The sequence below is a fragment of the Protopterus annectens genome, chromosome 3.part1 (genome assembly GCF_019279795.1).
Source record: "Protopterus annectens isolate FY-2018-M chromosome 3.part1, PAN1.0, whole genome shotgun sequence".
Taxonomy (NCBI): domain Eukaryota; kingdom Metazoa; phylum Chordata; order Ceratodontiformes; family Protopteridae; genus Protopterus; species Protopterus annectens.
The window spans coordinates 1,816,759,529-1,816,774,936 of record NC_056732.1 but is presented as its reverse complement, the minus strand read 5'-3'; the positions used below and the strand labels follow the sequence as shown (position 1 = coordinate 1,816,774,936).

At 39.2% G+C, this 15,408-nt stretch overlaps 1 protein-coding gene across 1 annotated transcript in view; it reads left to right on the top strand.

Annotated features, from left to right (window-relative positions):
* The window catches only part of LOC122798693 (zinc finger protein 271-like), a 138,568-nt gene extending 123,795 nt beyond the window's left edge, over positions 1 to 14,773 (top strand). The window contains exon 4 of the mRNA XM_044067789.1: positions 12,182 to 14,773. Within this exon, the coding sequence (XP_043923724.1) occupies positions 12,182 to 14,535 (2,354 nt within the window). The 3' untranslated portion in view covers positions 14,536 to 14,773. The remainder of the gene's footprint in view (positions 1 to 12,181) is intronic.
* The last annotated feature ends 635 nt before the right edge of the window (positions 14,774 to 15,408 follow it).

The window sequence follows — 15,408 nt, the reverse complement described above, 5'->3', positions numbered from 1 at the left end:
TATTTATTTTTAATTCTATATACATTATGTATAATATTCCGAACATGAACTCGAAATATATGGCATTTTCTATTTCATTAATTTTAATTTCTGTATTCCAGCATTTAAGGTTATGTCTTTTGATTGCAATTTCTTATGGTGTCTTGATATTTAAATGTTGTGACTTTCGACTTTTCCCGGTTAGGGGTCGCCACAGCAGAACTCCGGTCCGCTAATGATTGGCAGTTGATTTTTACATACCGAGTTGCCAGCCCTGACGCACAACCTTCAACGAAGGTACGCCCATTCACGCATGTCTCCACGCAGAAGATGCTCTAACTGAGAGTCGAACCAGACAGCGTCTTACTGTGAGGCGACAATGCTACCGCAGCACCACCACCGCGCATGCTGTCTTGATATTTAAATAGTAAGTATAAATTACACTTTGTGTATTCTATTGTGTTTCAAGTAAAATAATTCAAAAGGTGGTCAATAAAAGAATGTTTGTTTAATGAAATCTAGATGAAGTGGTTCTGTAGAATACTTTAAAATGTTTCATATATGGTCATTAAAGTCTCACACAGGAAGAGCAGTCTTTGAAGTCCTATAGTAACTAAAGCTTAGTTATAAAATATCAAATCTGCTGTCTTCTAAGTTGAGAAAAATGTAGGACAGAAATGTACTTTTATCTAATCTAGAGTCATGCCTTACCCATCATTTCATTAAACTGTTCTGCAAACACTACTTTACTTCAAACTATTGATGGGCTGTGCTATCTTACCTTTGCAAACCCTAGGAGCCACAAATGTCTGCTTCTTTAGTAGCCAGATTAGCTTCCTGTTACAAGAAGTTCCACTCAATGTCTGTCTGCATTACTGTTCAAACTAATCAAACAGTTATGTACCTGCACTGCCTTCACAGCTAGCAACAAGAAGCCCTTACTGTGACTTTAGAACAAATAATGACAATATTTAACCTCTCACAAGACAACCAGTTGGAATATCCATTGGCAGGAATGTTTTTAATAACGTAGGACCAGCCTGCTGAAACTGTCTTCTTCTGGCAGTAAGACGCCAGTACCGCAAGTCTGCTAGACTATGTTCAAAGACTTTGTTGTCAGAGAAAATAAATGGGCTTGCTTTAGAGATATTAGTGCAGTAAACATGATCTCCCACAGTAGCTAACAGATAAAATTAAATTATTTGTAAATAACTAAGAATGTACGTACGTATCTAGGAATGTTACAATTTATTGTCTATACACTGTGTTAAAGTTGTAAAATATTTAAAATGTTCATAACTACTGCATTATCCTCGTTTATGTGATTTCATTTTGTTTTTGTGTGTTGTACCTTCCCTGTATTGCTGGCTAGGGAGCTTGAGTAGTGGCTGAAATTAACCATCTGATGATGTAAATCTTTTGTTCATACATCACCGATAGGACCTCGGTTCCATTCTCAGAACCGATATGGCCGTTTTCCAGCTCGCGCAAGCCAAAAACTCTCAGCTAAGAACCTACCCACAATGCCCCTCTCCTAGATACTCCAGATCTCGTTTGCCGTATTCCTAGTCAGATGTTTTAGCCATCTCTCTCAAAGCTATTTTTTCTTCTAAATTACTAAATTTTTAGTCAAGTTAGCCTTTTTTCACCGTCGCCTATAACCTAGGCCTATTTCCTACCCTTTTCCTTGGTAATTTAATTTTTACCCTTTTGTTACTGTCTCTCTCTCCTGTCTTTAACAGGCCTTCTGTTTTTACTAGTGGTATTACTTAACAAACATCGGTGATGGTGCTGCGGTAGCATCGTCACCTCACAGTAAGACGCTGTCCAGTTCGATTCTCAGCTAGAGCGTCTTCTGTGTGGAGACATGCATGAATGGGCATACCTTTGTTGAAGGTTGTACGTCAGGCCTGGCAAGCCGGTACGTAAAAATCAACTGCTAATTATTAGCGGACCGGAGTTCCGCTGTGGCGACCCCTAACCGGGAAAAGCCGAAAGACACAAACATTACTTAACAAACATCACTGATATTTTATTATTTTATCTTTATATTTAAAATTTTTTTTTATTATTACTATTATTATTTTAAATATATATTATTTTATCTTATTCTTTCTATAGGATAGCATTGTTTTCCTTACCATGTCAGACAAAGCTAAGCTGGGTTTTAAACAGTGTGACAAGTGTAAACGTAAGATGCCTAACTCAGATACACATGTCCGTTGTGTCTACTGTTTGGGTGTGGATCATATTAAAGCTGATTGTGACATTTGTGCTAGTTTTAGTAATTGGACACTAGCAGAACATAAGAATAAACTTATTTTAAAAGGTTTACTCAAGACACCTTTCTCAGAGGCTGTATCTGGACCGGAGGTCTCACCCCCTCCTAAGACCAAAAAATATAAGGAAAAAATTGAGTCACTCAGTTCCTGTATCCCCATCAGTTATGGAATCGAGTTGGCTCCGTACTTGGCCATTGCTCTCGGCGCAGACCTCCTCGGCACCAGGATCTGTGTCCTCTCCCTCAGTGCTGACCATGGTATTCATTCCTGTTTTGGTTCCAACCACGGCACCACTGACTTTGGTGCCGTTCTTGGTTCTCACATTGGCTCCGATGACTGTACATGCCTTGGCACCATCCCCATCCACGGTGCCGACAGTCTCCTCGGCTCCAATGACTGTACATACCTCGGCACCATCCCCGTCCATGGTGCTGACAGTTTCCTCGGCTCCATGGGCTCCAATGACTGTACATACCTTGGCACCATCCCCAGCCATGGTGCAGACAGTTGACAGTTTCTTCAGCTCCACCAGCTCCAGAATTCGAATACCTGCCAAGGACAAGATATTCTCCAACTTATGAACCTTTCTTGGGGCAGAGGTTTAGTCCCTTTCTAGAAAGACCTGATTCCCCTTCAGCAGCCACCTTTAGATCCACTAGGAATTTTTCTGAACTAGACCTAGTGCGGGTTGTGGATCAGCTTCTGGCAGCTAGGGGATTGCCTATTCCAGCTAGACCTTCCATCCCTCCTGGCTCAGAATCCTTTACCTCATCTTTCCTGCTTATCCTCCTCCAGCATCCTCCCTGTCCCCGGTACCGATGTCCGCTTCAGTACATATTGTCTCGGCTCTGACAGCAGTGTCTCCCCTGTCAGCACCAACCATCCTTGCTGCATCAGCTACAATGGAGCCGATGCTTTCTTGGAGCAGTGCTTGGACCGTCCGTACCTTGGTACCTTGGTACCTAATCTGGCGCCTATATTTTCACTGGCACCGTCTATGTCCATGGCTCCAGTTCTCTCGGAATCTCTCAACTATAGGTGGGCTCGAATGGTCCTGCTGTACAGGTGATGGAAAGGGACCTTCATTCCGAAGGCTCACAGCCAGTACCTAGGACAGCAGTATCAGAAACCTCCCCTAACATGCTCCTCTCCCAACCCGCTATGTCGGGTCCCTGGGCACACGAGTCACAAGAACCCTCCTATGAAGGGAACCCCTTCTCCGGAATCCTCCCCAGAAGATCCCACTGGGGAGCCACCCCAGAGGAAATGGTGTAAGAGGAAGCACCTTGACTCCTCGGAGGAATCTATTACAGAAGACCCCGATTGTGATGAGGGAGAAGGGTCCCTATGCTCTCCCATAGACTACGTTTCATTCATAGACATTCTCAAAATCCTCAAACAGTGGGGGGAATGGAAGTCCTCTAACCCTTCTTCTGAGAAATTGGTGTTTCTGCAGGCTTTCCATGCCTGACCATCTACTTCATGGGTGCCCCCACCAGCAGATGATCTTGTTAAACTAATTGTGCAGCATGCCTGGAAGTCCAAAGACAATGTAGAACCTGTCCTACGGAGGCCACACAGAATTTTATCTACAGCTGAAGACCAGCCCCATTGGTCCAAGCAGCTAACAGTTGATTCTATGGTCATGGCGGTGGCCACCAAGAGGGAACTGGAAGAAGATAGTTCCACTGTCCATCCTCCAAACAGGGAGTCCCGGACCATGGACAGATTAGGGAAATGGACCTATGCATCAGTGGCTTTCACCATTCAGTCGCTGAATTATCTGTCACACATTACTCGACTCCAGAGAGACCTAATTTCTGAAATGTCTTCCTCTTTGGTGGGGGTACTTCCTGATGAGGTACATGACACTGTAGTCTCACAGCTAGCTACCCTTGAATCCATCTCTAACTCCTCGATATGTTTGATATCTCACACCACCAAGGGGGCAGCTCGAGCTGCCGCATCTGGTGTTGTCATGAGACGTAATGCTTGGTTGAGATTGTGTGACTTTGCAGACCCCTTTAAATCTTCCTTCATCAATGCAGCTGTCGACAAATCTGCACTTTTTGTATCCAAGGTACGAGACACACTTGCACGTAGTGAGAAAGACGGAAAGACCTTGTCTGCTGTGGGTATACGCTTTTCCAACCCCCAAAGGTCCTACTCCAGGAACCAGAAGGGAGGAAAGATATGGTTCAAGAAATCCCAAGGATCCTTTTGTGACACTCATGGTGAGCAATCCCCCCGGAGCAGAGGGGGCAACTCATATGGAAGACGCCCCTTTCGGGGTAGAGGGGGTCCATGTAACCAGGGAGCCAGAGATCCTTTGTCCGGCAGACCCTACCAACGCTCCTGAGCAGCGGCCCGATTGCTTTTCTCTGGAAGAAGTCGGGGTAATTTTTCTCTGCATCTACCAGCCTGGCATCTTATTACTACCAATGTTTGGGTGCAGCGAATAATATCCAGAGGCTACCAAATACCATTCGACTTAACTCCCAGACCCATCAAGCGAATCCCTGATGTACCACCCAATCAGAGGGAATTAGCAGCCTTAGAAATAGAAAAACTGCTAAGAAAAAGAGTAATCCAACCAGTGCCATCAGAACAGACAGAATCCGGGTTTTACTTGAGGTTCTTTTTAGTGCCACAAAAGACAGGGGACTGGAGACCAATCCTGGATCTTAGCCTACTGAACAAATTTATCAAACCTCAAAAATTTCGGATGGTCACAGTGCAGTCTATTCTTCCTTTCCTAGGGAGGGACAATTGGATGTGCTCTATAGACCTACAAGATGCATACTATCACATAAAGATGGATCACTGCTCACGGAGGTTTCTACACTTCTGGCTGGGAGCCAATCACTACCAGTTCAGGGCACTGCCATTCGGTCTCTCGACAACCCCCCTGAGTGTTCACAAAATGTATGTCAGTTGTGATAGCCCATCTTTGACTACAAGGATTCCAGGTTTTTCCCTATCTAGATGACTGGCTCCTTACCGCCCCGACCAGTACTCTCCTAGTCTGCAGCCTCTCTTACACTCAAGGTCTCGCTCTCCACTTGGGGATGACAATCAACAAAGACAAATCTCAGATGTTACCAGTGAAGACACTGGAATTTATTGGAGCGGTCTTCGACACAACATCTTATCAAGTTTCTCTCCCCCCTCACAGGCTTTTGAAAATGAGACACCAAATTCAAGACCTTCTTCCTCACACGTCTGTACCAACACATCTTGTACTGCAACTCTTGGGCTCCATGACAGCTGCCATTACTTTAGTACCTCTGGCAAGACTGCACATGAGAATCCTGCAGTGGCTCCTTTCCGCACAATGGTTGTTGTTAACCTCCCCACTCAACCACATGATATGCCTTACAAACCATTGCAAGGCAGAAATGCTGTGGTGGATGGAACCAAAAAAAAATCTTTGGTGTCTACCATTCTGTCTTCCCCAAGCCATGGCTATGGTGACCACGGATGCTTCACTGTTGGGAAAGGGCATTTTCAGGGAAAGACTGTCCAATGTACCTGGACCCCCATCAAGGCCAACTTGCACATAAATGTCCTGGAACTGAGGGCAGTTCTCTTGGCATTGCAAGCATTCCATGCATCCCTACCCTCGGGGACCATTGCAGTTCAGTCAGACAACATGTCAGTCGTCTGGTATATCAACAAACAAGGCAGAACCAGATCTTACCCCCTGTGTCTGGAAGCCATGAGTATTTGGCACTGGGCAATAGCTTCCAGTCACTTTCTAATAGCAATGCACATTCCTGGGAGTTCCAACCTTATTTCGGACAATCTGAACAGGAACATTCTGATGCCTCACGAGTGATCCCTCAACTCTGTAATAGCAGATCGGATCTTCCAACTTTGGAGCAAGCCTTGCTGTGACCTGTTCGCTTCCCCCAAACTACAAATGCAGGAGCTGTTTTGCCTTGATCCCCCCTTCTGGGGGAACCATCGAGGGATGCTCTAACGTACGATTGGCCCCCAGGTCTTCTGTATGCCTTTCCCCTGTTTCCCCTCATTCCAAAATTTCTCCAGAAAGCTCAGTGGTTGAAAAGCAAAGTGATCCTCATTGCTCCCTACTGGCCACGTCAAGTCTAGTTCCCATTTCTATGGCCTTATCTGATTCACAGCCTGTGGATCCTGGATCATTCCTAGGACCTATTATCCCATCCTCAGGGATTGATTTATCTGAACCTGCACAGTCTCTAGCTCACAGCTTGGTTCCTCCACTTCCAATGATTGCCAGGCTGCCTGAAATCCCATCTCCTGTTTGTGAAATTCTTCTGGCCTCACACAAACCTTCCACTAGAAAGGTTTATTCTAGTAAATGGACTACGTTCTCTATTTGGGCCAAAGACCAGAACTTAGACCCTTTCTCTATGCCTATTCAAAGGATCATACAATACCTGACTACTCTTCTACATGCAGGAGCCTCAGCTTCAACGTTCACTGTACATTTGGCAGCTATCGCCAGTTTTTATAACGGTCTTGATAATTCTTCAATTATGTCACACCGCCTATGCAAGACCTTTTTGAAGGGAGTATTACATGTTAAACCTCCAGTCAAGCCTCCCTTATAACCCTGGGACTTGACTTTGGTGCTTCAATCTCTCACAGGTCCTCCTTTCGAGCCCTTTGAATCATGTGATTTAAAACTTTTGTCATGGAAAACCTTGCTTCTAGTAGCACTTACCTCAGCGAGAAGAGTATTTGAGATGCAGGCCTTGAGTGTCAGGAGTCCTTACTTGATCTTCCACATGGATAGGGTGTCCCTTCATACTGACACTTCTTTCTTGCCCAAGGTCATTTCTGGCTTTTCCATTAACCAATCTATTGACCTGCTGGTTTTCTTCCCAAGGCATTCGAAGAGAGGGGAGTACCTTTTGCACACCCTTGATGTGCATCGGCAGCTTCGTTGTTATTTGGACAGGACTAAATCTTTCAGGAAAACAAACCAATTGTTGTGGCCTTTGCAGGACCCAGATTGGGTAAACCTATGTCCAAAGTGACTTTATCCTCTTGGCTTAGAAACGTCATTACCTTTATCTACCAACAGAATAAGCTACCCTTACCTTCCAGAGTAAAGGCTCGTTCTACCAGATCTATGGCTACTTCTGTAGCTTTTCATTCCAGAGCCTTTATGGATGATATATGCACAGCAGCCACTTGAGCAAGACCTCATACCTTCATATCTCATTACAAATTGGATTTGGCCTCCAGGGGACGAGCATCTTTTGGTTCTATGGTGCTCAGGAATATCCTTCCTTAGAGCCACCCAGGACTCAAGTAGCTGGGGACTCGGTCCTATCGGTAATGTATGAACAAAAGATTTACAACATCAGATAAAGAAGTTATGTCTTACCATAATATTCCATCTGTGTTGTAGATCTTTTGTTCATTCATTACTTCCTGCCCTCCTTTCCCCTGCCTGGATTCCTGGTGAACTTTAAGAACTCCTGGTTAGGGTATTTGCTCATACAGAGCCTCCAACCTTTTTTTCTATTGCTACTTCTTCTATCTAGGGTGGGCAAACTCAATCTGGAGTATCTAGGAGAGGGGCATTGTGGGTAGGTTCTTAGCTGAGAGTTTTTGGCTTGCGTGAGCTGGAAAATGGCCGTATCGGTTTTGAGGACGGAATCGAGGTCCTATCGGTAATGAATGAACAAAAGATCTACAACACAGATGGAACGTTATGGTAAGACATAACTTCTTTTTCCTACCAGTCCAGTTATCCAGGTAAGAATTAAATAAAATGATCAATAAAATGAAAAAACTACTTTGTAGTGTTTAAAAGTACATTCAAATAATAAAAAAAAAAAAAAAAAAAAAAAAATGGTTTTTGAGCGTGGATACCTCGAACATTTTGTGTGTAATATCAGGGAAGAAGTGGAAAGAGGTAGGATGGATAGATTCAAACCCATCATAGGTAGGGGAATTAATGTTGAGAGCAAAAATTTAAACCCTGGAGTGAATAAGATTAATAGTAATCAGGAAATATATACAAGAAGTTTAGTGGTGGAATATAACGCTTCTAATCAAAGGATGAAGGATTTTGTGAGTATAGAGTGGAATAAATTTTCTACCTTGACAGACATGGATGAAATCACAAACATACAACCAAAAATAGTTTACAAAAATTCTCAAAATCTAAAGAACATATTAGAAAGGAAAGTATGTAGTAAACATAAAGATGATAGGAATAAGGTGGGAACATACAAGTGTGGTAGGTGCCAGCAGTGTCCATACATTATCAATAAAGGGGAAGTATACATTGAGAGTAGAAAAAGATGGTTAAGTAGTAGTGGTTTTTACAATTGTGAAAGTAAAGGTGTGGTATACCTTGTCATATGTCAGAAATGTCAATCTTTTTATGTGGGGAAGACTGAGAGACATTTAAAGAGAAGGATATACGAACATACATATGACATTATAAAAGGGAAACACACAAATGCACTTTTTAAACACTCTATTAATTGTATTGAATTTAAATATGTATTTTTTGTACTGGATCAAATTAGACCTGACATAAGAGGTGGCCTGTGGGAAGAAATTTTAGAAAGTAAAGAACTTTGGTGGCAGGTCAACCTCGATGCAAGTACAAAACCTGGAATGAATGAATTTATAACTATTTCCCCACTGCTTAAATTGAGAGCCAACAAAACTTAACTAAATTCAATGTAATTAAATATATGGACACTAGAGGGGGTATTATACATAAGAAATATAGGTAAAAAAGGCACTAGCTACCTAAGTACCTGAATCTAATTGTTCTATTGTTTTTTGAATAAATATGAGTTTTAAACTTCATAATAATTTTAAGCATGAAATTTAAGGATTTTTAAACAATTATGTATTTATATATTTATATATTTTATATTTAAATAGTATTTATAATAGTAGATAAATGTACTAAAGGGTAACATTAACCTAATGCATAAGGCACTTTAAGAGATAGGCATTAATATTCATGGGATGTGCAGTGTGATTAGTCAATTTGATTTTAAAGTAGGGATTTTATTGGATCTAGGACTAATGTTTTAGCTTGGGTAAATTATTTAAACTGATGGGAATTAATGTAGTTTGTCTGATGAAGTCCTTTGTTTAGGACGAAAACGCGTGTGATGTATATTGTGAATAAATGCGTTAAGGACGAAAACGCATGTGATGTATATTGTGAATAAAAGCGTTAATTCAACATTTGGTTATTTCGTGTAGCATCTGGTCTTGCAATAAGCTGAAAGGATTTTAGTCCGTGGTCCTTGGCATTCTTATTTGGATTACATTCAAATAATAAAAATATACGAAAATTTTAATAAAGATATCTCGAGAATGCAAAATCATTATATTTAGATGTGATACTTTCATATAAACAAAAACAGTCAACATATTTTAGAACATAAAACTGGAATAGCAGTAGAGGAATTTTAAAGTTTAGATCATATTCTTTGATTCCTTAAGGCAATAAAGACTAGATAGGACATATCACATTGTATATGTACAAAAATACGATAATAAATTTTAAATTATATTTTGAGAATATCTATACATTAATGTGATCCAATATAAGTGAATATGATTTAGAAAATATGAGTAATAAAAATATTAGAAAACAGGTAAATGGATAGCAAAGACATTACAGATATGGAAATAAAAGAACAGATTAGGATGTTAAAGGTAATAGTTTATATTATTATCTGGCAGTTATTGCAGATAGTTAAGGCTAGGGACTATATTTCCCGAGTTACAGGGTTTGATTCCCCTCAGCAGCCCTAATTTACCTACTATGTGACCTTGGGCAAGGTTCAATGTCTTGATTTTCTCTCTTGTGAATATGTGATATTTCATGAGACACCCAAATAAACATATTGTGACTAAAACTTGAAATACTTTGGAATAAATATAACACCTAATTTGGATTCTATAATTAAGGCAAAATTTTGATAACATTATGTCCACTCTGGAAAAAAATGTTTCAGTATTCTGTTTATTCCTTAATGAAATCCAGCTGTATAAGTATCTGTTTAAAAACTTTTACAAATTATATTTATAAAAATGCATCACTAAGATATTCCATTTTATCTTCATTTACCATGAAAATTATACTGTGGGATGCATTTTGTAATGAATTATTCAAGGAAAGAAAAATTGAAAGATGATGCATTTTATATTAGTATTTTATGATTAGAAGATGCCGTAGCAAAATTCCCTACTGATAAAGAGGATTAGTTGTGTATACAGTAGGTCAGAACTTTTTTATTAAAATATTGCCAAGTATCCATGAAAAGAGTGCCATCTTTGGAGCCATCTTGCTATGACTGTACTTGAATTCAACACTTAACAGAACACAATACTTGTAAATGTCATTTAACAATAATATGTATAACAAGTTGCTTATCTCTAAGACTGATTATTTTGGAAACGTTGCAGTTTCTTGATTAATTGTTCTTTTGCAATCTTAAGTAATAACAAAAAAAAGTTCTGTTGAAGTCCTCTGCTGTTTCTTTATTTTGGAAAGTTTACATCTAGAAATTCACGCATACAACTTTTCTTGTGCCATATGTTTTTTTGTGTATTTTAAGAAAGACATTTTTGTTTGAGAGATAAAGCAGACTTGAAAAGTATTTTACATATGAATTTTCTTTTAAAAAATTTGGAATGATTTTCAAAATATTTCTTAGTTGTTTTTCCCAGAAGCCACTTTTCTGAATTGCCAGTTACAGGAAAAAACATAACAGGATATAGTGAAATGATGGAGTCTCTTCTTTTTGGAATGTTTTAATATAGCAGTCAGCACTTGGGCATTCAGGCTAAGAATCAGTGATCTGCCTCCTGTACTCCAAAAAAGTATCCCTAATGAAATGACACCAGGAGGCAACAATGTTTACTGCAAATTTTGACACGAGTATATTTGTTAGACAAATATAATTCTGGCATTCTGAAAAAGGTCAGTAAAAGTATTATTCAGATAATGATATAGACGACCCCTATTTAAGTACATTGTATTTTTGTATGGTTTCATTAGTTTAATTTATAATTTCTTTCATATATTTTTCTGTGTGTACTCTATTTTTTCTTGTGACTTTAATTTTTGTAGTTTCCATTTTCTGTGCATAAATTAGAGTTAACGTCAGAAAGTTATGTTGTTTGTTACCTTGACTATGAACATGTATTAGAAGTTTACCTGTTAAAATCACATTTGTTATGGTGTATATGATATGTTTTTGTATTTGTGCTGTCCTTAAAGTTGTAATAAAAATTTATAATAAAAACATAAAGGAAATACACCAAAACTTATGCAGTAAATCAGTCCTTGGCAAGTTCTGATATAACAAGTTGGGTCATTCCCCATAAGGAAGAGTGTTCTCTGTGTGCAGTGATGAAGAGTTTAAAAACATCTGCAGTCAGCTTGAGTAATCCCATAGTCCATGTTAGTATTTTATTTTTGCAGTGTTAAACATGGCATTTTAGTATATACTGAGCACTGTTTACATGTTAATGTGAACCTGTGGTATCCTTAAATAAAGATTTAATCTGAATATGAGGAATTCTTACATTTGTCTAGGAAAAATAAACAGAGGTACAAAACAGAAAAGTATCACACTTTTTTCTTGGAAAGTTTACAGGAACCAGTGAAGTAAAGGACAGTCCCCACTGGCATTGTTAAAAAGCAATTACTGAGAGAACATTATTGACATATTCGGAGGGCAGAACTTTGTGTGTGGGAGAAAACACATTTGTAACTAAATTTCTTTCGCAGTAGAAATTTATTGTTTACTAAGTTAGAAATTAAAAAAAAAAGACTTGCAATTGTATATACTAGCAACAGCTCATATTTTAATTATTCAGTTAAGAAAATAAATCTTCACTGTGGATCATTGTATTTTAACTTTAATTTTTCCTTTAAGTCCGCAGGAATGCAGAGCTCAGTGAGTTTCAGAATCAGCAGTCATCACATAAGAAATATCATAATTCGGATTGTGACAAAGTTTTGCCAAATAAACTGTCACTCCCACAATGTGATCCATTACATGTTCAAAATAAACTCCATAACTATGTGGCAAATAATGATGAAATTATCAGTAAAACTGAAACAGAAATGAATCTGGAAACTTGTGAATGGAAGAAGCCATCTGAATGGCTTAACCGCAACAACACGTTGCCACTTCATAGTAGGCTTTTAACTCTCAGTGAGAAAAGAAAAAAGAATACAGTGGCAACAGATAAACAAATAATCAATATAAAGAGTACATATAAATGTGCAACAACTGATGTTAAGAATGGGGATAAATCCTTCACGTGTACTACGTGTGGCAAGAGTTTTGCACAGAAGGCAAACCTGCTAAAGCATCAGCATGTCCACACGGATCCAAAACCATATAAATGTGTTGTATGTGACAGGGGATTTGTTCTGAAGGACAACATGATACAGCATCAGTATACGCATACTGGGGAGAAACCATTTAAGTGTGCAGTGTGTGACAAGAGTTTTATACAAAAAAGAAGTATATTAAAGCATCAGTTAGTCCACATTGGACAGACACCATATAAATGTAATATATGTAATAAGGGCTTTACAGATAAGGGGGGGTTGGCAGTGCATGAGTTTATCCACAGTGGGCAAAAACCCTATAAATGCACCACATGTGACAAGAGTTTTAGATACAAGAACACTTGGATAAGTCATCAGAGCACCCACACAGGGCAGAAGCCCTATAAGTGTGCCATATGTGACAAGGGTTTTACAGACAAGAGAAATATGACTGTGCATCAGAGTAGCCACACTGGATTGAAACCCTTTAGATGTGGTGTATGTGACAAGGGTTTTACCTGTAAAAGTCGTCTCACAGTGCATCAGGTTACCCACACTGGGCAGAAGCCCTTCAAATGTTCCATATGTGACAAGCGTTTTACAATGAAATCTAGCATGGAGAAACACCAGTATATCCACATGGATGAAAAGCCATATAAATGTGCTATATGTGACAAGGGATTTGCACAGAAGTGTAACATGTTACAACATCAGTATGCACATATTGGACAGAAACCCTTTAAATGCACAGTGTGTGACAAGAGTTTTATAAAGAAAACCAGCATGGAAAAACATGAGTTAGTCCACAATGGACAGATACCATACAAATGTATTACATGTGATAAGGGTTTTACAGATAAGGGAAGTTTTGCACGTCATCAGATTATCCATACGGGTCAGAAACCTTACAAATGCACTGTGTGCAATAATAATTTTAGATACAAAAGTGCCCTGGTAAGTCATCAGATTATCCACACGGGGCAGAAACCCTATAAATGCACCATGTGTGATAAGAGTTTTAGACAGAAAAGTGCTATGCTGAGTCATCAAAGTATCCACACTGGACAGACACCCTATAGGTGTACCATGTGTGACAAGGGTTTTAGAGATAAGACAAGTCTGACAGCCCATCAGAATACCCACAGTGGACTGAGACCCTATAGATGTCCCACATGTGACAAGGGTTTTACATGTAAAAGAATTTTGACAGTCCATCAGCTAACTCACAGCGGAAAGAAACCCTATAAATGTCTCACCTGTGGCAGGAGTTTTACATTAAAAGGTACTATGGAAAAACATCAGTATACCCACACAGATCAAAAACCATATAAGTGTGCCATATGTAACAAAGGTTTTGCACAGAAAGGTAACATGGTACAGCATCAGTATGGTCACACGGGTCAGAAGCCCTATAAGTGTAACATGTGTGACAAGAATTTTATAAAGAAAAGCAGTTTAGTAAAACATCAGTTACTGCACACTGGCCAAGCACCATATAAGTGTGATACCTGTGACAAAGGATTTGCAGATAAGGGGAGTTTGTCAGTGCACCAAAATAGTCACACAGAGGAGAAACCATACAAATGCCCCATGTGTGACAAGTGTTTTAAACAGAAGAGCAGTATGGTAAGTCATCAGAGCATACACACGGGGCAAAAGCCCTATAAATGCCCATTGTGTGATAAGAGTTTTAGAAAGAAAAACACTCTAATAGGTCATCAGATCACCCACAGTGGACACAAACCCTTTAAATGTCCTACATGTGATAAAGGTTTTACAGACAAGAGAAGTCTGACAGCACATCAAAATAAACACACTGGTTTGAAATCCTATAAATGCACAACATGTGGCAAGGGTTTTTCATATAAAAGAAGTTTGGTAGTGCATCAAAAAATTCACTCAAGAAATAAAGGTAATGTGATAAAATATCTGGATGAAGGAAAAAGATAAGAAAGGTGACTAGAACTGAAATGATTCTCAAATTTTGATTGGTATCTATAATATACATAGTTTAAGAACTTAAAACATTTATTTAATTAAAGGTCCGGATGGAGAGATGAGAGGGTCCAGATGGAGAGGTGAAAAGTCAGCAAGCAAAGGAGAGTAGCAGTGCTGAAACTGAATTCATCCTCACGTCTTGGTGAGTACCTTCGCGAGGTGGACCCTGTTTTAAAGAAATCTTACCAAGGTGACACTGATATATAGACTGTATTTATATAGCATATATCTTGGACAGAAGTAAATCAAAAATAAAAAAAAGATAACTGGGTGCACAAGACCCAGGATAAAAAAGTGCCCAATCCTGGTAGGTGCACTGGTGCCAGGAATGGAAAAAATGACAGTGTAGAATCCTCAAAATATGGAAACAGTCCTACAATGGGGCCAGGCCAGGCTCAGGGGAGGATGGCCCCCCTGTTGTAGAAGGAAGTAGCAGTCCACAAAAACAACAAAAATTATTTGGCCAAAGCAGAGCCATAAAGACGACAGAGTGGACTATTGAGGATAAGAAAGACATTATGTATTGTTACTATTATGTAAAAAGCCCAGAATTTCCAGACACAAGATATACAAAACGATTAAGAGAGAAATTAGAGAAAAGAAAAACACTTCCACAGGAAAAACTGTTACAAGCTTCAAATAAAAATTTGCTTTCATTAATACAACAGATTTTCAAAAAACAGTATATAGATCAAGTAACTTTGATCTCTTTGGAAAAAGAAGCCTATGAGGAAGTGAGAAAATATAAACAACAAAACCTAGAGATATTTGAAAAATATAAAAAAGAAATATGGACATGGGAAAGAAAGAGAGATTTGATATGGT